Here is a 25,282-nt window from a genome sequence, read left to right as displayed (position 1 = left end):
TAACAAGTAACTGCTACATAACGTACAGGTAGTCATCAACTTAACGATCACAACTGAGCTCCAAAATTACATTAAGTGAAACATTTGTTGTGCATTTTGCCCCCATTTTATGACCTTTCTTGACATAGTTAAATGAATCACTGCTGTTGATAAGTTAGTAACCTGGTTGTTAAGTGAATATGGCTTCCCCGTTGGGCTTGTCAAAGGATTGCAAAAAGTGATTATATAACCGTGGAACATAGTAATAGTCTAAGTATGAATTAGTTGCCAAGCATCTGAATTTTGATCACATGATCATGGGGATACGTCACAGATCATAACTGAAAAACATTCAAAGTCCCTTTTTTCAGTAGGTATATCTTCGAACAATAACTAAATGAACTGTTATAAGTTGAGGACTCCCTGTATAACCTTATTTCCCCCATGGTATGACAGATCTAAATCCAAGATGTACATGTTGAAACCTAAAAAAATTTAAGTGAACTTTATAGAAATTGGGCAGTTAAGGGGGCTTTTGACTGAATAAAATTACATTAACCATCAATCAAGAAAAGAATTAACTCTCCACAGCTACAATACTCATGGCAATTGTTAGATGATGTTATATTCATTAAAATGAAGAATCTTTTGGGGCCACAGCATTCTATTAACAGAACTGCTAAAATAGCTCAACATAAACAGGTTGTTTGAAATGGTTCACTCAGTAACTAGCATTACTGATGCTTTACATAGCAACGTTTCATTTTTAAAACAAAACTGCTTTACAGTAGGCTTGGAAATTAAAACATTGGATAAGAGGACAATGTCTGTCCTGGGCACATGTCCCGTTTAACTCAATGGAACCTACTTCTGAAAAGATATGTCTAGTACTATAGAGTATTATGCTGCTGATAATATTTTAGGCTAATTGGTTTTCTTGTCTCAGGGCTGATTCATACTGAATATGGGATATTTATTTTTAATAAAATAAATGGAAAAAAGATACTGTGGATAGAAATATATGTGTGTTTAAATTGAGGATTCTTGCAGAAACAGAGTAATGAATCACAAAAGTAAAAATGATATGAAAGATTTTTTTGAAGAGTATTTAAAATTCATTAGTTATATTGTCTATTTATTTGTTCGTTCTTTTTATTTCGCTCTTTAGCCAAAACTGGTATTTCCAATACTATCATTGTACAGAGATACTGGCAAATAAAAAAAACCCTCTTAATGGCTAGATTTAAGGTATCTGGGTATAAGAATGACATTCAAAGTCCTATGGTTCTATAAATAAAAGCAAATACTAGGAAATCTGTGAGGTAGAAAGATCATCATGCGCATGAAGAAAGCTCAGATGACAAACTCATGTCACGTGTCAGGGCACATATCTAAATAAGTTCTGTTTTGATTTTTAAATAGTAATATGAACACAAATAATACACATTTGGCTGGTTATGTTTATTTCTGTCATAGAATTTAATGCTGTTTCCAGACAACTGTACATGTTATCTATTATGCATTAAACATTTGATGAAATACACTATCCAGAGGCTCAGCTGCTTTTTATGCTGATGGAAACTCTGAAATGCTATTATTCTAGGACAGGTGAGAAAATTCACACAACCACAATCAAGCAGTTTCGTGTATCTGAAGATGACTCAAAAGGTCTCTTTCGTTACCAAACCTCATCAAACAATCAGTGCACTTGTGAGGCAGTTCAGCTGAATGCCTGAAGTCCAAGTGACTTCTGAGGTCTCCAATCTGTCCTGTCGAATATTCGCAATATTGACACAAATAAATGCCTTCAGTCAGGTGGCCGTTTAAGTGTTTGCAATATTCCAACATGCCTGAGAAGCCTTTCCCACATTCATCGCAAACATGAGGGAATATTTTGGTGTGCTCTATCGCCACGTGGCGATTGACATTGGTGTGAAGCCTGCTGCGGAAGCCGCACACTTGACACACAAAGAAGTTCTTGCACTTGTCAAAGCTGATCTTGTTGACCAGGCTGTAATGGCCCTGGGGCTGCCTGCTGTTGTAGCTGTCGCTCAGCTCTATCAACCGGCCCGCGTGCTCATTCACCACATGGCTGTGCAAGTCTTCGGGGTCGCTCGTCTCGTGCTCACAGAACTGGCACAGGTAGAGCTCATCACAGCTGTGCTCCTGGAAATGGAGGTATAACTCGCTACTGGAAGAGAACTGAACATCACACTGCTCACACCAGTAAAGATGGTCGCTGAAATGCGTGTCCGCTATATGCTGGCTCAGGTTTTCAATCATCACAGTTTTGTAGTCGCAATATTTGCAAACGTAGGGGTCCTCGTCATGAAGTTTCAAGTGTTCAATGAGCACTTTTTTGGAAGAGAAGGTTTCCTTGCACACGCGACAGATGTTGCCCTCGGGGCAGGTTTTATGCTTTAGCACCATGTGCTGCTTCAGGTCAGAGAAATACTTGCTGTTAAACGTGCACCGTTCACATTTGTACAAACCGCTGCTGTTTGCTCGTAGCAGGGGCCATTTGGGCGGAATGGCGGCGTTCGAAGGAGGATTTTTGTCAAGCCCCTTGCAACTTCCAACTGGGATTTCCTCTGCCTCTTCTGCTTCAAGTTTCTCGGGGGAAACGGTCTGAGTTTCAATGTCATGGACCTCTACAGCTTGGACTTCAGTAGTGGAGATCTCTACAGTTTGAATGTCCAAAGGCTTCTCCTCTTCCGTCAAACTGTCACTGAAGACAGGGGACTCGCACGAATCTTTAAAAACTCCGTTATTGTTGTTTTTATCTGTAAAAGGAGCCAAGACCAAACTTACAAAGAATGGACTCTATTACATTTTTATATTTTAATGTATAGAGTATTTCTTTTATCAAAACAACCAACATCACCAGGGGACAGATTTTAATTCTATTCCTAAGGGGAGGGAGGGGAGTGCCAGATCTCCCTAAGAATAAGTAGAGGGAGGTACTGAATGCTATGATAGAAAATAAAAGCTTACTTGCAATATCATTATTTTTGTTGGAATACTATATTCTTTGCGTATTTATTTTGTCAGTTCTGCTGAACTCATCTGAACTGCAAATCTGAATCTCAGAGGTGTGTATTGTCCTTCATTAAGAAGCTGAAGATAGCTTTCTTATATTCTATATGTTGTTATATAAAACTATCACATGCTTTGGGAACAAGCCCAGTATCAAAGGATTCTGGTTTATAGCCCCAAACATCTGGAGGGCATGAGATGATCTACCTTTGTTCTAATGACTACAATGCACAGGCTCTTAGGCTCTAAAAATTTTAATGTTCAGAAAGGGGTTTTATTACTTGACATCTATTTTCCCCACCCCACCCCCTTTCTCATTTTGGCATTATTAAGAATAGGGAGAGTAAATAGGAACCGACACAATCGCCTTTCTCTTACCTTTTTTCTTAGGGTCCATCAAATGTGTCCCCGGAACATTAGACTGGATCCCACTCCACTGAGATGTCCCAGCATACACCGGGCTGCCATCCTCCTCAGTATCTATACTAGACGTCGTGTTATGAAATCGACCTGTGGAGAAAAGAGATTATTCTATTTAATTTAATCAATTTATATAGGCACCTATTCAGCACACAATTCAGCGCATTCCTGTGTTAGCCTCCTAATTCAATTCATTCCTTTTCAGTAGCTCTACAACATGCAATTCAGAGCATGTTTCATACTTTGTTACAAGACTCATAACAAATAATATGGCTCCCTCCTACTTGAGTACACTGTAGTACATTTTTTTAAAAACTAACTTATTTCCTCTGTACAGATAGAATAACTACAGACACTGAGAAAGTCTACTAAGTTATGCCTGCTTCTCCTAAACTTGTCCATATTTATTATGTCATGCATGGTATGTGATGATATAACATGACATGTTTTAAAACATTACTGTTTCCTTAAATATTTAAATTTCCAATGCATATTTTAACATACCAATCTGAACTGATTATTTGAAATCATATCTACTCAGAGGCACTTCTTTCAAAAATATTAGTAATCCTGTCAAATGTTTCTGAAGTCACCTATATCAGTAAAAGGTAGTTGTCTATAAAAATGGAGTTGCCAGTTGTTGCCTTGTGCAATCATGACACATTATGATGGCTCAGGTACCCTTAATTAACCCCAACTTTTAATCCATTATATATGTATGTGTGTGTATGTGCATAAAATTCATCAAACGTATTTTCACAAATCACTCTACATTTCATGCCTTTTCATTTTATCATAAATTTTAAACATCACACATGCAGTAAACTTTTCTTTTTCACTTGCACATATAAAAATCTCTTCTGCAGATTCTATTCAACATAAAGCCACAGTACACCACTCACAATTCTGCATACCTTGTAACCTTTTGATAAAAAATTGGGCAAACAATCCTCAGCATATAACAAACTAATGTCCTTGTAGATTTTGCATTCCCTTTTTATCTTTTCCTTTGTACAAAATAATTGTCAAGCACAAATGCAAATAAATATTAAGCAGCATAGACATATCAAAAGCAATTTTCCCATCCAGTTACACCATCTACTTCTGCAGTCTTACAATTTTTAACACATCCTGACAGCATTTATAGTTATCTTTTCATAAATTTTTGTTGGTTCCCGCTACATAGTCCTTAAAATAGGATATTTTGCAAAATACTATTCAAATCTTTCATAACACGTACAAGGAGATAGGCAACCTGCTCAAAAATATACCTGCAAATAAATTTGCAAAATGCAAATTTTACCTCGGCTTTCAGGAACTTTTGTGTCTAGCTGTTTCATGGAACAGACACTGTAACAATGGTCAGAAAATATGCCACTATTATCTATGTATTTTGGAATTCCTGAAGAATCTAAGACAGAAAAAAAGACAAAAGTATGAACTTAAAATATCTGATGGAATATATTTCTTGAGATTGGCATAAATTTTTTTGTGGCTAAATTATTTGATGTTATAGAGAATATAGTAAAATCCTTAATAGGTTTCTTTAAAAAATACTGGGTAGGCCACATTTATTCCTAGTTAAGTGTTACAGAACTGCAGACCAAGAAAGGAATATATAAATGCACAAAAATTGGATGGTGGTCTATGACTCTAATAAACTTCAACTAACATAAAACCAATAGGTGGCCTGTTATATATATGAGAGAGGAAGAATTCTTTCTCTTCTCGTGATCCCCTTTACCAGGTATTATTATATTTATGGAAGAAAGAGATAACTAATAACAATGCTTAATACTGAAGCTAAATGCAAAACAAAAATGGGATTTGTGCTCCTGTAGATAAAATTGTATCTTTGAATCCACAATTCTATTTCTCATGCAGATCTCTCTCTTAACTCTTTTCCCTTCAGTTCTAAAATTCAACTTTTCTGATAGTAGATGATATAGCCTATCAGAACAAAAACTTAAAAGCCTGAAAGTTTATTTCCCTCTCCTTATACCCAAGATAATCAAGAAGGCCAATCTTGATTTTCTTTCTCACCTCCTCCAGCCTTCTTAATTGCAAAAATTCTTCAGTGCTATCTATCTGCTTCTACCCAGTGTCAGGTTCCAAATAACACCCCCAACGAGGCTTGAACTTCCTCAAAGTTCCATTTTATTAAAGATATCATATTGGCACATCTGGGAAAACCCAAATCCAGGTTTTCCCCACCCAAACCAAAGTCCAAGTCCCTGCCCAGCAACCACATGTCCATCACATGATCCAATCAGGCACCATCCAAAACTGGAGATGCCTGCCAGTCACTTCATTGCAGCTGCACGGCAAGATGGCCTTGACTTTCTGAGAAAGAATGTTATTTTGACTATGTATCAACCATACGCCATATAATCCCCCCTCCCATTTCTCCACAGTAGATGGCTTCCAGGTCTGACACCCAGAACATATACAGGGACACCTTCCTGTTTTCTCTTTCGTGCATCTAATCTCCTAGCACCTACCAGCCCTACCCAGAAGTCTCAGATTCCTTGCATTTTCCTCTTCTTTGCCAGGTTTGCCCAACTTTAGTCTCTTGGTTTCCTTCTGTGTCAGAAAATCACTACTATTTCTTTATCCATTCTTCTGCTAGTCTCTAAATCTGATGGCGCTTTATTGCACAGTGGCTTGTCCTTTGATTCATTTTCTTTTTGAGGGGTAATTATGGCTGCTTATATCTGAGAGACCGCCTCCTGCTACACACCTCCCAACGTCCGATAAGAACTCACAGGCTTGGCCTCCTCCGGGTGCCGTTGAACGGACAATGCCGGCTGGCGACCACTCGGGGGAGAGCCTTCTCTGAAGCTGCTCCGGCTCTGTGGAACGATCTACCAGCAGAGATCTGGACCCTTCCCACTCTCATGGCCTTCCAAAAAGCCACCAAAACCTGGCTGTTTCGACAGGCTTGGGGTTGCTGATTTTTTAAAATCTGGTCCAACCCCCAGTTTAAGTCAAATGTATGTTGTGTGTTTTTTAAACTGTGTGTTTCTTTCCCCTATATGTTATTTTATTCTATTTTGTATTTGTAAGCCGGCCGGAGTCCTCCGGGATTGGGCGGCATATAAGATCATTAAATTGCGAATTGCTCTCATCTTCATTTAAGCAAAGAAAGGTAGCAGTTCTCTGAGGTCATTCGAAGTACTCACAGGTAATTGGTTTTTTTAAAAAAAGACAGGACCCAGAGAGCATCACTATCTTCTCTATAAAGAATTTTATCAGGACTCTGTTTGCCAGAATATTGAAGAGACATAATAGTAGTAGAATAGGTAGAATTACGGGGACATAATAATAACTTGCTATTTCGCTTCTGTAAGAATTAAAATTGCATCTACCAGTGATCTAACTCCTGCGATCTTGTTTTTTTTGTATAACTTGGGAGTCTGGTACATATCTCAAACCAGAAGCAGGGTATGTTGTAGCCTGGCAGGGTTATATCGGGCAAATACCTGTGTTGCTAAGCACCCAGCCCCTCTGTCACACTCAGACCCCCTGTTCTTTGCTGCATAGCCAATAGCAAATTACAAATAAAATGTATAGGAACTGGGTTAAATTTAGGGATTGGGCTAGATCAGTGATGGCGAACCTTTTTTGGATCACGTGCCGTGAGGGGGGGGAGCGTAGGGGGGTCATGGGCGGGCATGCCACACCCATAATGCAATGTGTGACCCCCCCAGTGCGCATTCATGAGAGGTGCTCCGTCCCCCCCATTTTTTGCATGCTTTTTTCGCCCTCCCCAGGTTAGAGGCCTTATAGGAGCCTGGGGAGGGTGAAAACAGCCTCCCCGCCCCCCTGGAGGCCCTCCGGGGGCTTCAGGGACCTTCAAGAAGCTTTCCAAAGCCTCTGTAGGGCAAAAAATGCTACAAGCAAACCGGAAGTCAATTCCGGTTTGCTCACAGCGTCGTTTTTAGTCTGAGGCTTAAACTGACCCTATGAGCAAACCAGAAGTCCGTTCCCAAACTTCCAGTTTGCCCATAGGGCCGGTTTTTCTTGTGCTCCGGAGGCTTTAGGGAAGCTCCTGAAGCCTCCGGAGGTCCTCCTGGGGGGGGGGGGAGAGGCTCTTTTCGCCATCACCAGGCTCCTATAAAGCCTCTGGAGCCTGGGGAGGGCGAAAAATGGTTTAAAAAAAGACTGAACTCAGCTTTTCAGAACTCAGCAACGCCTCGCATGCCTGACAAATGGCTCCGCATGTCACCTACAGCACGCAGGCCATAGGTTCGCCATCCTGGGACTAGATCGTCTTCAAGATACCTTCAACATTTACATTCTAGGATACAGACATCAATATTTCTACTACAACCAATTACTTTGTCCTGTTACTTATACAATGTAACAATGAATTATACAGTCTATACCCAGAATTTTAAGAATTCATTTTTTAATTAACCAATTTCATTTTAAAAAATCTAGCTTCTGCAAAGTTTAACAAACACATTTGGGGGAAATGCAATTTACAGTAACTGAAATTGGGTAAATATAGCTACATTTGATTTACCTGAGTAGCGTGAAGGATGCAGAGTCTTCCTTTTCCTTTTCTTTGGATGCTCATTCATTTTGCTTTAGTCTGAAATAACTGCAGGCAGCAATCAAAGTCAAACATTTCAGTTAATGCACTAGTGGTCAATTTGCAGTTATAAAGAATAAAGAGAAACATAGATGGAATCCTCAAAAGAGAAACCCAAACCCCACTCCATTGACCAACACAATTAATCTATCTGCCCAAACACCCACAAAGTGCTCTTTCAGGCGGGTTCAGTTAAAATACAGACCCAGATCTCCCAAGTACAACCGTCCTTAATTTGGGGCACCAAAAATACTGATCTGCTGAGAATTTTGCAACTGCCATTTAACAGACTGGGAAGCAGGTTGTTGGAGGTGGCAATGCTAACTGATCCCTGGATGTTTTTTAAGAGAATGTCTAATAAATCTAGGCTGCCAATTATTTAACAGCAGCAGCGGCAACAATAACACAAATTACTTAGAATTGAGCTCACTCCTGTTTTTTTTGGCAATGATATTTAGTAACTTGCCACTGCTCTCTTTTGGATGAATTTCAGAAGTTTTCTAATCTAGCTCTGGAATGCCCTGGAAGTCTTGTATTTAAGTAATCCTCGAGTTATGACAGTTCACTTAGTGACTCTTCAAAGTTACGCAGTGACCCCGCAAGTATTTACGACATAGTCCTGAAATTACGAACATGCAGCACAACGGCAGTCATGAACAACCGCAGAGGCACTACAACATTCACCCTGTCTATTCCCCCCCCCCCCCGCATTCCCACAATTGCTTCCCCCTCCCATTCTGCCCTGCCGGACTCACCATGCGAAGATCTGTCTCCTCTCTGCCAAGGGGTTTGGGGGTTTTTTGTTTGGAGAAATTGTACTGCCTCGAAGTGTCCCATCAGCTGGCAAACATTTTGGGCAGAAACTGGAAGCTTCTGGGCACTGTGATCTCACAGGACTTCAGGCTGCGAGATCACGGCCCTCAGAAGCTTCCAGTCTCCACGCAAAACCTTTGCAAGCTAACAGGATGCTTTGAGGCAGCAGGATTTCACTCCCTCAAAGGGTCCCACCGGCTTGCAAATGTTTTGCGTGGAGACTGGAAGCTTCTGGGGGCTGTGATCTTGCGTGGAATGAGAGGCTGGATAGGAGACAGCTTGCTAGATCTTCACAAGGAAAGTTATACAGTGTGGCAGGATGGGGTGGGGGGAAGCAAACGCATGAGGTATCTCAGTGGGTCAGAGGAGGCTTTGGGTGGTCTAAAGCAGGTGGCCTACTCCATCACTAGGCCCCTCCCATGGCCTTCCCCACCCTGAAATACCTCATGTGCACTTAATGACCTACGCATTTGATTAGCAAATGCGTGGGTGAAAGCAGCGAGGTTTCTTTTTCATTGTACGTGATTCACTCCAACGAATCCTCAGGTTACAAATGTAATCAGCAGGCTCCATTACATTCATAACTTGAGGACTATCTGTACCAAATACAGGTATGTGTCCTCCATGGCCAGATGACCACACTGCAAACGCTTGGCAAGCAGGCAACTGTTTTCAACATCTTGAATGCGTTTTACAATAGTTTGGATTTCAACATTCATTTAATGACAGTGGATCAATGGTTGTTCACTGAATAACAGCCACAAAAAAGACAATAAGAATTGAATTATGCAAAGAAGCAGGAAGTTCTCCAGCTGAACAGGAATTGGGATGTGAGCTTTTTAGAGCCTCACATGAACCCTGTCTGATAAACCAAGTCCGAGGTCCTTTTTGGATCAGAACCCCCCTGGAGGGGGGGCGAAGAAGGGGCAGTGTCTCATCAGATCCAGAGGGCGGCAACAGGTCCCTCGCAGATAGGAGATTTGGCCTCTGAATCGGAGTAGTGGCAGCAGCATGGCAACATGACTGCACAAGAAGCTGGATTCCAGCCAAAGCAACTGAACAGGAGCGTGAGGAAGAGATTGAAGACAGGTAAGAAGATTCATTTAACCCAGTGATAAATCAAAACTTGGAAAAGAATTTTGACAGTACAAATAATATTAATAGACAGATCTGGATTTTTGGCAAAAGGAAAGAAAGAGAAAATGGAGGGTTGAAACACTACCCCCCCCCCAAAAGCCATTTGTTTCAAACAATTTGGACAGAAAGGGAGAAAGCAGAGAAGTGAAGAACCCACTCAAATACAAACTCTAAATTTGGTTTTGGATTTAAAATACTAACCAAATATTCCGAGGTGATTTATTTCGTCCAAATTTCTTCTAACTAATATATCTTAAGCAACTCCAATTAATGAGAGATGGAATGCAACAAGGGAGAAAAATCAAGGAAAAAGCACTATTTTCTCACTGATAACTGATAACCTAATCTTGCCTGTGTGGGATATTAAATTAACCAACTGCCATAAATCAGAACTTGGAAAAGCAGGAGACGAAGCAAACATACCCGAGTTGGCTGTTCACAAGTTTGTTCCAATTAATATGTTTTGAGCAACCATAAGGTAGCACGGGAAATAATAATAATAAAATCAAGAACTGGGAAAATATGAAGATTTTTTTAAAACAAAAGATCAAGATGGCTCCAGCTTCTCTTCTGTTTTCACATTAGCTAAATTTAAGGAGGACCGGAAATTTGAAATAAGAACGGTATAACTAACTTCAATTCTGGAACTGGACATTAAGGAAGAACAAAAGACTAAGATGGCTTCTGTTGCTCTTCTCCACAGCAGCTGAATTAGATAAATTTAAGGTGGACGAGAACTCTAAAATAAGAACTGTAAAACTAACTGTAACCTTGGAACTGGACATTATAGAGAGGTGGGAATTTGAAGAACTATTTACAGAGGGTTTTTTTTTTAGGATATGAATTGCCCGTTATTAAATGTAGATGCCCAAAGGCCTGAGGCATTAGAAATGACATTCAATAATTTCTCAAATAAAAGACGTTCATAAATGCTTTTCAATTTAATATTACCACACAGCCACAGGAGTCTCAGGTCGCCCTTGGTCCACCAGGCTCTGCCCAGTTATCGGCGAAGAAATCTATCCGACCCATTGTGCCATCCACTCCAGACCTTTGTTAAGGTTTCAAACTTTTTATTGAATTATAACTTGAACATATTAGTGCAACATCCATCATAACACATGGCAGGGAGGGTCTGGATACTCCTCCCCCACTATGAGAAGAGGCGTATCAGGTAAGTACCAACACCCTTTCTCCATAGTGAGGGGAGGAGTATCCAGGATGGGACGTACCAAAGCTAACACATCCCTAGGGAGGGAAACATACTGAGGGGCTCATGGCCAAACTAAGCCCCTCTGGTATCCTAGGAGAGGATGCCACCTGAGGTTGCATTTGTGGCTGCTGAAATGCCGCTGCTATGCATTGCTGGAAGGCCCGCATCATTAGGTCTTGAAAATTGGGGACCCCTGTGGGGGGTTGCTGACTGGAACCCATGCCCACCTGTTTGTGGGGGAAAACCAGAGGTGGCAGCCCTGTGGGCAGGGCTGATCCCAAGGAAGCCATATGTGGGGGTGATTGCCACCCTTGAGGAAGACCCCAAAGACCTGATGTGTCAATAGGGATCCTTGCTTGCAATGTGGGTGCCTCCCCTGTAGCCCCGCCTGTTGCAGGGACTCCCAGGGCCTTCCCCTTCTGTCCCAAGCCTGGGATGGACTTAAGGCCACTTGCCTTTTTGTAGAGTTGCTCCAGCCTCTTGTGCCTTTGCTTTTCATACTTAGATGGCTTGGAAAGCTTGTGACCACCCTCTGTCTCCAGCTTCACCCTGGGAGAAAGGTGCTTCTACTTATCTCTAGCCTTTGCTCTCCCCCCCCCTTCTGGGCAGCCTCTGGGGTGGTCACTAACCTTGTTTGATCCTCTGCCCCTCTGGTGGGGCTGCTGGCTGTTGCTGCAAGTACTTGAGTCCTGTCGGTCTCCTCGTTGCTGCTGGGCGCTGCCATCTTGGAACATGTGGCTCCTCCCGGCTTCAAGATGGCACCCGTGCCAGGAGACAAAGGGCGCCTCTTTTAAATTTCCTGTTCTGGTGCCTTGTGCTCCGAGGAGCTGCTGCGCGCCTCTGCCGCTGGTTTTTGCTTCTTCTGCCTCCTTCTGGCGCCGCTGGAGGCTTTGCTCTGTCCGCGGACCCCCTCCAGCGAGGTGGGCCACATGGATAATGGTGCGGGTGCTCCACGGCGTTTGGGAAGCCGCGGTTCGCTGCTCAACCCAGCGGGGAGCAGTGGAGCGCTCTGGTGCCCGGCAGAGTTCCCGCAGCGAGGCTCACCTTCTGGGTGGGGATCCAGTGGCGCCCACGGTTGCCGGTGGCCCAATTCGCACCCCGTGGTGCTTGAGGAAGCCACGGCTCACCGCTCAAGCCTGTGGGGAGCGGCGGAGTGCTCCGGCGCCGCTGTAGCCTCTGCGGCAGAGCTTGCCTTTGGAAGGCTTGTGCCCTTTGTTTCCTGCTTGCCTGGCAGATTTCCTTTTCTGAGTAATACTTATCTCACTCAGATGCCTGGGCAGCGTGCTGCCCCCAAGGGGGCTTTTGGCAGGCTTTCGTGCAGCTCAGGGAGCTGTCCAGCTCGCTTGCGGCTGCTGCCGTAGGGAAATGAATTAATCCTATTTCTTTCTTTAAAATTCTTTCCAAATTATTGGAGATCCAGGATGGCAATCCATCCGGTTGAGGGACTGAGTTGATATCTGGGCGGAGCCTGGTGGACCAGGGATGTATACCAAGAGCTTATCTGACTCAGTCCAATCAACAAGAGGATAAGCTCAACATATCCTGGATACTCCTCCCCTCACTATGGAGAAAGATATGACAATATTTGCTCAGGGTGATTCTTTTCTGTCAGTTTCAATGCATAATTCATAAGTGTGATCCTGATATGGCAGAACCTAGCTAGACTGTTCTCAATTCTCACCAGGCAACTTATTTTAGTATTGTATATTACTTATAAAATAAGTTGTTCTTGATTTGATATCACTTTTAAACAAAAGCTGCCCCCTTCCAGCACAAATCTGGTAATATCAGTAAACCAGCAGAGAATGTTCAGACATTCAAACTCATTTATAAGACTCTGATTTCTGGAGATCTATAAACAAAATGACAGATCCTGTTTAAATGTGGCTGGAGGCTACATATGTGGCTTAAAAAACTATAGCCTAAAAGCATGCACCTGGGAAAAAGCACGATCAGAAACAAAATGACCCATTCTTTCCAGGTAAGCTAGTGAGAGGCACTATTTAAGAGATGTGAGTGAAAAGGGATTATGAAGTTATTTCTCCAAAATGTTTTTTTAAAAAACAAAAACCACGTAATGCTTCTCTATCCACACTACAAAATGTTGAATGAAAGAGAACACTATAGTAAAATTTTCCCCAACTGAGTGGAAGTACACTTGTGATGGTATTTTATCTACAAGTGGAATTTAAAACCCAGCAGGAATAAACAGTAGGTTTCTGTCTTGGTTCTCTATTGTTGAAGAAACTCCTTTTTTCAGAAGCTTTAGATTATTGACAAGCTTTGACAGTTAGCTGAAATTTGTCATTATCACCAATGCAACTCCCTCTTCTGAGGGCTGAACAACAAAGCTTTCATTGTGATGTAAAATGAAGCTCTGTAGTTTAGGGGCCAATGGGAATAAAGGGTCAGCCTTTTCTTGAAATTGGAGTGAGTGTATTCATCGTAGTTTTTGTTAACTTCTATGGGGGTTTACCAAAATGTAAGCATCTTCTCTAAGAATTATACAACTTTTGGCTGTTGCTGTTTTGAATATCTCATTTTTTCCTCCTCTTTGATGTTCAAGAATAATATTGTGGGCAGAATGAAATGATCTGAAAGAAAATTTGTCTGAGCATTTTCCTCTAACTATAATGAATCCTTTGCAATATGATTTTTTCAGGTTAGATTTTCATTTAACCGTTTGCATCTCCAAATCTGTAAAATAAAAATGTGAAAGAACATTCAAGTTGCTAAATAGAATTTTCTTTTAAAAATATTTTTATTCAAAAAATTAAAAAGAAAAAATTCTAAAAGAAAAAGAAAAAAAATCAACAAAAACAAAACAAAAGTAGTCAAGAACATTAAAAAAAGTAAAAAGGACAAAAAACAACAACACCCCATGTCATTCATCCTAGTTGAGCACTGACAAATCTATTGCAATAGTTCCCCCCTTGCAAAACAAGTCCAAAATTTATAAATTTCTACATCTCTCTGCAACCTAACTGACCTGTCATATGTTTTATATATCTGAAAAACAATAGCAAAGTAAAGGCCTTCTGTAAACAGTCTACCATTGTAATTTACTCAGAGTACAACAGTTTCTTATCTATTACAAATCACCCCAGTCATTATTACTAATCTGTCCAGGATCAAATATTGTACCCTCGTTTGGCTCTTAATAATGAAACCTTTCCTTAGGTTTTTAATTTGAAACTTTCCCAATAATTTCTTCTCATTTCCATAATTCATAAGTCTCTGTTGTAAATATCTCTGCAACATCCATGTTTGCAAAATTATCCTTAAAAACACATTCCTCTTGCCAAGGAAGTCCAGTCCATTGTTCATCAATTCCATTATCTCAGAATTTCTTGCATTCATATTCCTTTCAATTTCTTCTGGCATATCTATATTTTTCAAACCAAGTGCTTTCTTCTTCACATCTGACAGCAACATATTAGATTCCAATTCATCAAGTTGCAAATCAAATCCTCAATGCCTCAGCCAGAGTTGTTTTGAAAGTTGACACCATTATTATTTCCTGCTTTAGGATATGGTCTTGACTGTGGTTCACTGTTGACCCAGAAAAGTTTTTGCTTATATTTTCAAATGAAATGGTTGGAGAGCATTCTTTTCTCAAATGCTTCCCAGAAAATTATATTGTCTTTTAGAGACATTTGAGAAACACAGTTCTTTCCAAGGACATGAGAAACAGATAGGTCGCAAACCAGCATCCACAAATAAAAGTTGATAAGGTTCTGATTGCTCCTCTCCAAGAATTGCAGTCTCAACATCCCCTCCTCTGTAAATGCACAGCTGTCCGAAGGTCATGTTGGGTATTTCCTAGTCTCCACTTCCAAAACACAGGGAGCGTAGCCACCAAATAACCAACTTTGGCAATAAAATAAGCTGTTCATTGGTGGGAGGGGGGGGAAATCACCCACTTCCCACCATCTTGAGGGCACTAAATAGAATTTCTGAATATTAGAAAAAGAAATAACATCAAGTGATTGAGAACTACAAATTGTCCAAAATTAAAAATAAGGATGTTATTTAATTCCCAATGGAATATATTATGCAGCTCAAATTCTTGTATAAACATGGACAAATAATTCTATTAATAGAAAAGAATATTTATAGATCAGGGTTGAACTGTGGAGTCCTTGGTGTTCTCTGAGCTTGGTTGTTTGCTTGCAGACATTTCATTACCAACTAGGTAACATCATCAGGGCTAGTGAGTGTGGGATTTGCTCCCTGTTTGTATTATAATATAATGCCAGTCTTGGTGGTGGTGTGATTTTCTCCTTGGTAGCTCCTTGATTTAGGTCCACAGAAAAACCTCTCTCCACAGAACTGGTCCCTGGTGCCCAAAAGGCTGGGGGCCACTCTTAAATAATACGTTTTAGTGGGACTTCCTCCAAAGAATATTGAGAGAAATCCCACCCCCTCATATTTATACATCTCAGAAAGATGGTAGAGACTAATGCATAAACAACACATTATGTACAGTAAACATACATATTCATAGGTATTGGATCTATGTTACTACAAGTAATGGACCTCAGGCCACTTTCTGCACTGTTTTCCTTTAGAAACTAAGAAGCGGGACAATAAAGCAATAAAATAGGGCAGGAAACATATTCCATAAATAAAGAGTAGAGTGAAATTTGGGAATGCCAGATACCAAAAGAAAAACATTTCCAATTGCAAATCTAAGGGATTATCCTAAAAGGTATCAAACTGTAGCCTTATATATCAACACCATTTAATCAATTCTTCTCATCTAAGAACTGATTTTCCCGCACTCAACTAATTTGGCTTTTTGATTTGTGATTGGCATGCTATTATGGCAGTTATTTTATAATTGGACATGTCCCTCCAACATAAACATAAAGTAAAAGAGTTATCTATCACTAAATTGAAGGTTGAAATTTACAAATATATCTATGTATGTGTGTGAACATAATGTATTTCTTAAGAAACTGAATTTATTTTAAGAAATCTTAAAGGGTTTCTAATTCCTGGTTCACAAAATAGAAGTGTTCCCAAGGCACTGAAATGTCCTGAAGGAAATTCACTAAAAAGAATACCCTGAACTGTGCAGGATACAAGGCAATCTTCAAAAAGATCATCTATGCGCAGGCAGATGTTTTTCAAAGGGAGAATTATGCTTGGTTAAGCACCTGTTAAGCCCCTCATAAGAGCTATGAGAACAGTCAATGACAAAAGTCCTTGAAGTTTCTATCTTGCCCTGCCATCAAGTCACTAGATGGCAAACCTTTTATTGGAGTAATGGGGATTTGTGTACAATGAAACTAGGAGAGGTGTTAAATAGGCTAAGAAGGGATTGGTTTCCTCATAAACCTTTGAACTACATTCTATTATATAGATGGGGTTCAGAGAAGCTGTAGTCATAATGCCATCAAGCTATTTAGGCATGAGTTTTCAAGATATGGAAAAAAATAACAACAAAAGTCTATAAAGAACCTGAACTTTCTAAAATCTATATACTGCTAAATCTCTCTTATCTGTTTCATCATTTGTAACCAATTGAGGAAAAAGAGATTATATGGCAACAATGTTTGAATCGTGAACCTCAGGTGGGCTCACTTTTAAAGAATGCATCCAAAAATCGAGGACTCTTCTGAGATTGAAATTTGGCAAGGTTATAGCCACTTCAGGACTGCCAAGCCCATCTGTGGTCATGTGATTGACATTTCCAATTCTCCCTGCCAGCTTTCCTTAAGGTAAGTCAACTGGGGATCTGGCAGGAAGTTCCCTGCACTCCCAGTGCATTTTTGCTCATCCAGGGGTATTTTGTTTCTCTCTTTAGGCAAAAAAATATCTTTGAAACAATGATCCAATGGGTCGAGATTATCTTGACTATATCAATGGTAAATATTACGATCAGAAAAAGCACTTGGGAATGGGAAGAAGTATTGCTGTTCATGCTTTTCTCACTTTCAGATATTGCCTGCAAAGTTTCCAATTTATCTTCTTAACTGCACTGCTCAAGTTTTTAGACCTTGGATGCTGACCTCCTTAATAGAGAGACAATTCTTGCACAGGAAGAGAGCAGACATACCACTCTCAAGTATGCATCTCTGCTTCCAAATGAATAACCTTTGGCTGAGTTCAAAAATTTCTGTGTTTGCCAAAGGCAATTCCCATCACCACAATATCTTAGGGATCACCCTGGTCTGTGAAATTTCCACTAATTTGGGTGGTGGGTTGGATTATATATGAGGCTATATGGATCAGCTGGAAGTCAGAAGGAAACCTGCATCTAAAAATACCCAAAAGTCATGTCGAGTGAAACCTCAATTTCTTTTCCTTTTATGCCAACAGAAGAGTGTGTGTGTGTCAGGCCTGCAGCTTTCTTTTGGATCTTTAGCCTGCCACACTTTCTATTATTCTACTATGTCTTTTTCTATTGTGGGAAAATGGGAGGAGGGTTGTACAGAGATACCCACTGTGTAGCCAAAATAAAATTCATTCTAGAAAGCCAAGGTCATCCTTTCTCTCTGCACCTGACCGGAACTGAATGGGTGCAACTGCCAGCATGGCAGTGGGAGATTGGACCATGTGATGGAATTGTGGGTGGGAGGCAAGATCTTGAACTTTCAACTAGGTGGGGAAAACCAGGAAGCTTTCTGATTCGGGTTTTCCCAAATGTGCCAACATGGCTCTCTTAATAAATTGGAATTTTGAGCAGTATGTTGCTTTAGACTCCGATTCACTTTTGGATGTTATTTGGAACTCTGACAGTGAGTGAGTGAGTGTCTACCATATGATCTGTAAATGACACAGTAATACTGTGGTGCAGATGACCTGCCCTTTACATAAAATATGAAGAAAGAAACGTAACAATAAATGTTCCTCAAAGAGATGGATTGAATTTTGATTTGTTTTCATGTAGTGGAACCTAAGAAGCATGCATTTTCCATGGCAGACCTGCTGTGGAACACCCTTCCCCTTTGAGAACTAGCAAGCTTTCACCCCCAAATACATACATACATACCTCTGGGATTCCATAGCTCAGGCATTTCAAATCCATCGCCTGTATGTGGCCCTGGACAGCTAGAAATGTGGCCCCACAATCTTGTAAACGTTGAATATTATATAGTATAGTTATATACATTAACCATATTATATATTTTATATGTGTCCCAAGAAAATTGCTCGTTACTCAATGTGGCCTAGGCAAGGTGAAAGGTTGGGCACCCATAACATACCGTAAATGAATGTGATGTATATGATGGATTGGGTACTTGGTTTTTTGTGATATATTTCTTGGCATTTTATTGTTTTTGATTTTATCACTGTAGTTAGCTACTCCCAGGTTGTAGGTACTGTACTGCAAGATGGGGCAGTCATATAAATATTTTAAATTAAATGAATAGCCATAAATAAAGATTGTGTGCTTTGATCCATAATATAACCTTTTCTGTCAAAAATTCTCAGGTTGAATAGAAGAATGGAGTTATTTTAGAACAGAAGAAGAAATCAATCTTTCCTACATTTAAATCAGATATATACTGACTGGATTCACACAATATGCTTAAACTGGTTACATTTTTCTGAACTCCCATATTACAATGAATCATAAGCTAACGAAAGGAAAGGGGCCTTGGTTTGTACATCATATTAAAACAATACTCTTCCCACCCTGCAATAAAACTAAGTTTTGCTTGGTATTCACATACAACCACTGTCTTTAACTTTAATTTATGGACCACAGAAAAAATAGCCATGCAGAATCTGGGGAGGAAGGTGGTGCTCTAAGTGGAAAATAGATTTCAGATATTTCAGCAAATAAAACCTTTAGAGCAAGGAAGGCCATTACCATTTTAAAAGATTTTAAAGTGTTACAAAGATGGCTTATTTGAATGAGGAAAGTTTGAACCGGCAGCACACATTTTTACAACACCAAGGCGCTACCATTATCTGCCTCTGGTGAGGTATAACATATTTACCCAAGACAGAGAGAGGAAGGCAGTGGGAAAGGACATCCATTTTTGCAGACTTATTTCAAAGACAAGAGAAATAAGAGGGATCTACTAACAATCCTCAAAAATCTCCTTTCTGGGGCATTTTCAAATGGGGAGAAGTGCAAGAAGGGAAAGCAGTTAAACCACTCCTATTTTAATTTTACTTTTTTAAAAATAAAAAAATCCCTCTTTTTTTTTTTAGCAAGCTTAAGTTATCATTAAAAAAGCAATCGGCAGAAAATATAGAGATATGTCCCAACCGTTGCAGATGATGCAAAGACCATATTCTTATAGGAAGGATGAATTATCCCCCCCCCCTTTTAATAATCTCCTCCAAATCCAGCCTCCTCCGTCGACTCAGACCTCTACCCCCCCCGCCCCCGAAAAAACACACCCTCAATCTGGTTTCTGCTCGGATTACATCGTATTTCGGACCCGAGATTCCTTTATGGGGAAATGAGAATGGGAAATCCGAGGCGACCCGATGCCTGGCGGGCGGGAAGAAGAGATTTCCCATTAAAACAACCTGGGGTTGTTTAAAAGGAAAGGCGGCGCAAACGGTTCGCGCGGGTGCCATTTAACCTTGGAGCGCGGGGAAAGCGTGGGGGGAACAACCGCCACGATAACCGAGCGGAGAAGGCTCGCCGCCCTTTCCGAGGAGACCGAGAAGGCATGGCGCTCCCCGCAGCGAGGACCCCCCCCCCCATCCTGGTTCCCTGCAAGACGAGTCGGGCGTTCCGAGCTCCTGGGAAGGGGAAATCCATGGAGGGGGAGGGGAAACAAATCCCCTTCGCCGGCCCGGCCTTGAAGCGCGCCCCCCCCCCCACCCGACGCACGCGAGCGGGAGAGACGCGACCAGACTCACCTCAAAAGAGAAGGCCGCAAACGTCGCCTCACGCACCGTCGGAACCACGGGAGACCGGCGGGGAGCGCGCGCCGGGAGCCTGGCAAGCGCGAGGGAACGGCTTGGCCCCGCCCCTCTGGGAAAGGCGGGCGCGCGCGCCTGCCAATACGCAGGCGCGTTGCCTTCCTTTCTCTCGCGCCAGGGCTCCTCGACCTGGGTCAGGCGTGAGGTTAACCGAATAACAAGAGTTGGAAGGGAGTCTTAACACCCCCCTCTCCCCCGCCCAAGCAGGACACCCTACCTACGCCATTTTTGACAGATGGCAGTCCAATCTCTTCTTGGAAGCCTCCAGTGGTACCAAATGTTAATCCAAATAGAGTTTGTGAAATCCTTAGATCAGTGTTTCTCAACCTTGGCTACTTGAAGATGTCTGGACTTCAACTCCCAGAATTCCCCAGCCAGCGAATGCTGGCTGGGGAATTCTGGGAGTTGAAGTCCAGACATCTTCAAGTAGCCAAGGTTGAGAAACACTGCCTTAGATGACCAATCTTCTTTTCTTCTTTTAGCATTTATAGCAGGGGTCCCCAAACTTGGCAACTTTAAGACTGGTGGACTCCAACTCTCAGAATTCTCCAGCCAGCTATGCTGGGGTAGGAAATTAAGCACACACACCCTCCTGCAAAAATGAAATATCCTGGGAAATATGGAAAAGTCAGAATATTATATTTCTCTGGATCAGAAATGAAGAAACATGTTTTTAGGCAGGAAAAGAGACTCACTCTTAATAGCCCCCACTTTTCTTAACGGCTCATTAAAATGCCCAAGCCAGTCTATTCTACATAACAAAGACTTTCCCCCTTCAGCTCCAGAGTGATGGGATTAAGGCATGATAGTGTTAGCTCTTTACCCCACTCACCACATGGCATCTGGAAACTCAAACTTGGAACTTAAAACACAGCCTAGAGAGTTGCCCCTGCATGGCCCCATGGGAGTCTGAAAACCAATCAGAATACATTTCTTACACAGGAACAGGAAAGAGAGAGGTGAGGCCAAACAGAGAGTATAAAGCCAGGTCCTTCTTTCTCTTTCTTCTTCATCACCCAACGCTGAAGTATGTGATCACTTTTTCTATTCAGGACTCAAGCCATGTGAACCTGTCCTGCATTAAACCATCCTTCCAAGCAGCCTCCATGTCTCCATTGTCTCCCCCCCCCCCCCGCAACTTGGAGCTGAACCCAGAAGGACATTTCTGCCAACAATTGGAAATGATCATTAATGATCGTTAAGGGGGACTATCTGTATGATGTATTGCTAGGTATGTTTTTATTTTAAAATAAATTTCCAAATTTAGGGTATTCTCGCTCCAATAAAAAAGATTTAAAACTCTTACCAAAACAACATGCTTCTCTCCTGCCCCTACATTACGGAACTGTCAGCCGTTCCAGCAGCCTAATGGGGCTTTTTCCCAGATCACCAGAGACTTGCGGATGTTTCTGGGATCAACAGGATATGCCTCCCCTTTCACCGTCTCTCTGGGACGGTTTAGGTCTGGATTGGACCGTCCTGCGACCCAAATTCGGTGGCGATCCCAGAGCCCTGGGAAAGTCCGTCATTTCACAGCGACATCTAGCTCTTCCTCCCGTATTGCTAGGTATGTTGAATTGCCCAAAATATCTAAAAGGCAGGATAAAAAGATAATAATGCTAATGGAGAACAAGTTGAAATCAAATCCAGCCACAATGGAAAAGCTGTCGTAAATAAGTTAAGATTCAAGGCATCTACTATATATTGGATGTGATCGCATTTTCTGTAACTTAAAGAACAGGTACAGCATCTGGAAGGTGGTCCTTGATCGTCAGCTGTGATTGGATTTGCAGATGGTGGTTGTGGCAACGTTTACAGTCATGACCCTTCAGCTACAATCCTTCCTGGATTAGTTTGATTTGGCAATTTTAGCTTGGTTACGCACAACCTTAATTATTGCAATGTGTTCTATTTTTTTGTGCCCCGAACCAGCAGGAATGCTGACAGCAACCCACCCCTGCTACGCAGATTTCATTTGGGTGCTGAAATGAATACAATAGAATCTGCAACAGTCAACTCCATTAGCCCCATATTTTTACTTTGTTCCAGTTGGCCTTTGCTTTAGAATTATCCCTGTTAATAAATGCAGCCTGAAAAGCTCTGGTGGACTTATTCCCCCTTTATTATGTTAAAAAAAAATAGTTTGCTGTTTGAAAAGGGAAATATAAGTTTCACAGAGATGAACCTGGTCACAGTCAGTATCCGATGAATCAGTGAGTCAGCGCTTATTGTGACACAAGACAGCCAGTGGGGTCTAGGCAACAAGGAGTCAGGTCAGACCTGGGAGGATCTGGAGAAATGATCAGGGGGAGGAAGGAAGCTAAGGGTTATGGAGCAGGAAGAAGGAATCCAAGTGGTTTTAGACCAAGAGACAAACACTGCAACGAAGAGTAGGAAGATGAATGAAACAGTTCAGGAGCAGATCACAGAGCTGGAGATAACCAACCAGGAAAATACTCCAGAGCAAGAAGAAGGAATACCAGAAGATAGCATAGAGCTGAATGGAGACATCCCAGAGGAGAATGGAAGGGACTGTGAGTTTGTCGCTGGAGCTCGCCCAAAGATCAAAGAGCAAATTCAAGGCGGACAAGAAGAATTGACAGAACCATCGGATGAAGTCCTAACAAGGAACGAAGAATTGGTTGGGGCAGGCCAAGATTTGTTCCGAGGGTTTTCAGTCGGACCTCACAAGAAGATCCTGAGGCAGGCTGGGCGATCCTGGGAAGAAGTCACAGAGAGAGTGGGGACAGGACAGAGCCGGACGGCAGAAGAAGACCACGAAGGCCAAGAGGCAGGTCTAAAACTAGTCAGAGACCTGTTGACAGTGGTCACCAGGTCTGACCTCCCACTTGAGGAAAAGTTGGAGTTGGAATTTGTGACCCTTCAATTTATGATGGGGGGCAACGTGCATTTACTTGGGGAATTGCAAAGCCAGGCGGTGGTGGAGAACTTCCGACAGGAAGTGTTCGCAAAATTCCCGATACCAGCTTTCCACGTGACCAGCTCGGTGATCTGTTGTGATCAAGCTGTCAGCCAGTGGCCTGAAAGGTCTCAGCTCCTGAATGAAAACGGCTGTTCCAGACAACAAGAAAGAATCTACTCCCAGCTCATCTTCTTCCTGTGCCGAGCCCCTTTCCTTAAGTCTTGGGACCAACTGGATCGACTGGCCGAAATGCTACACAAGCTGAAGAACTGCATCTATTACAACCCGGTGGCCTTGGTTGGAGTCATTGTGCAGGTGGATCCAGACCCAGGATTGGATGCAGAACAGGAGGCCCGGGCACGGCGCTGGCTGAGATGCTTGCTTGATGGGTTCTTTTGCTGTGATTTGTTGTTAGACCACGATGGGACAGAACCAGAAGTTCAAGTCCAGGTAGCAGTCTATCAGTCAGGCCAACCAGAAAGAGCTTTAGAAGTCAAGAGAGCAGCTTGTCAGGCAATTCGAGCAGCCCTGAAGTTCTGAATGGGCACTACCGAGGACCACTCTGATCACATGAGGTAAGCTCGAAGACTTGGAATAAGAGTGTGCCTTTGGGTCTCGCATTATGGTGAGCTAAAGTTTGTGTTCTGACCTAGGCTTCCCCAGCAGCAGGAAGCAGAGTCCTTGTCTCCTTGTATTTAATTTACAGTGAATTCCTCTCCAGCAAAGTCTTTCCTCTCCCACAGTCTTTCAAGGTAGTTCACAATTACCGACCTTTATCAGGCTTGGAGAGTGGCCAGGCCGATATCTTTCAGATGCCACAATATTTGGCAAGAATGCAGGAATGAACTAATTGACTCCTGCAAACTCCACTCCCCTTTCGCTCCTCTTTTATTCCCTATGGGAAGGGCCAGTCACCGTCCACCTGTGGCTTTACTCCCAAGTCGACCCCTGTTCCTTAGCTGTTCCCTTCATTTGGCAACTCTGTGCATGCGCACACCGGGAACAGGCTCCAGCTGTTCGTCTGCCTCACTGATGTCTGACTCCGAAGGCAGCTGATAACTGTCAGTCAGCCCTGGCCCCATCTCTGCCCTCGTCCGAGCCTTCCCCAGACTCCAAGACTGGTCCTCCCCAACCTCTTCACTGTCCAAATCTGCTGCCTCCTCCACTGGCCACTGGCGGGCCATAACAGTTTGCTTTAACAATGGTTTGTTGAGTAAACCTCAGTGCAGCATCTACAACATGCCAAGGCAATGTCAAGCCACCGTCATTTGCTTCTAGAACTGATGATGTTACCTTGTTGGGTAGTGGAACATCTGCATGAAAAAAACCCTCAAGCTCAGAGATTGCCAAGGGCCCCACAATATCAAGCAAATTTGAGATTTATTAAAAGAAATAATTCATATTCCAGCTGGGTCTAGTGATTTAAGCACCCGGCTAGTAAGCGGGAAACTGTGAGTTCTAGTCTTGCCTTAGTCATGAATGCCAGTTGGGTGACCAGACAGTCTCCATCAACCAGGGGTGGGTTCCTGCCAGTTCTAACCTCTTCTATAGAAGACGTTTCACAAATCTACTGTGCTGTTTAGAACCGCTTCCAGCTCCCTCGCCCTGCCCATCCGCACCACGTTTGCCCCGCCCGCCGCTCACTGATTGGCTGGCTCACCAATCGCCCCACTCACTTCTAAGAGTCCTATCTAAACCTTGAAGTCTTAAAGCTGTCAAGTTTGAACACCCCTGGTTTTTTTTTCCTAAAGGGTTAGGAGTGCAAGGGTCTTGTAACTTGACAGCTTTAAGACTTGCACATTTCAATGCCAGAGTTCCTGAGCCAACATGACTGGAGGAGGAATTCTGGGAGTTGAAGTCCACAAGTCTTAAAGCTGTCAAGTTTGAACACCCCTGGGGTTTTGTTTCTAAAGGGTTAGGGGTGCAAGGGTCTTGTAACTTGACAGCTTTAAGACTTGCGTGCTTCAAACGCCAGAGTTCCTGAGCCAACATTTTGGTTGCTAAGCAAGAGCGCTGTTAAGTGAGTTTCACCACATTTGACAAGTTGGCCATGCCCACCCGGTCACATGGCGGGCAAGCCACTCCCACCCAGTCACATGGCCAGCAAGCCACTCCTACAAAGCAGGCCACACCTACAGAAGAGGTTCTAAAAAAATTTGCATTAAAGAAGATTGGAGGAGGGGAATGTGGTGGATATTTAAACCACCCTGAGTTATTTGTAGAAATAATAATGGCAAGATACCAATAAATAAAATCCTAACACCAG

General features: G+C 42.3%; 1 protein-coding gene across 1 annotated transcript; it reads right to left on the bottom strand.

The window, feature by feature from the left end:
- Nucleotides 1-1,412: 1,412 nt before the first annotated feature.
- ZNF639 (zinc finger protein 639) lies at nt 1,413-20,138 on the bottom strand. The gene is made up of 5 exons (XM_032225316.1): nt 20,031-20,138; nt 7,964-8,041; nt 4,739-4,846; nt 3,394-3,525; nt 1,413-2,762 (listed from the first exon to the last, which is right to left on the bottom strand). Exons 2-5 carry the CDS (start codon nt 8,019-8,021, stop codon nt 1,612-1,614), a joined length of 1,449 nt encoding a protein of 482 aa, XP_032081207.1. The 5' UTR covers nt 8,022-8,041; nt 20,031-20,138; the 3' UTR covers nt 1,413-1,611.
- Between the last annotated feature and the right edge of the window lie 5,144 nt (nt 20,139-25,282).

This window comes from Thamnophis elegans, chromosome 10 (genome assembly GCF_009769535.1).
Source record: "Thamnophis elegans isolate rThaEle1 chromosome 10, rThaEle1.pri, whole genome shotgun sequence".
NCBI classification, from domain to species: Eukaryota; Metazoa; Chordata; class Lepidosauria; order Squamata; family Colubridae; genus Thamnophis; species Thamnophis elegans.
This window is presented reverse-complemented; position numbering and strand designations above follow the sequence as displayed.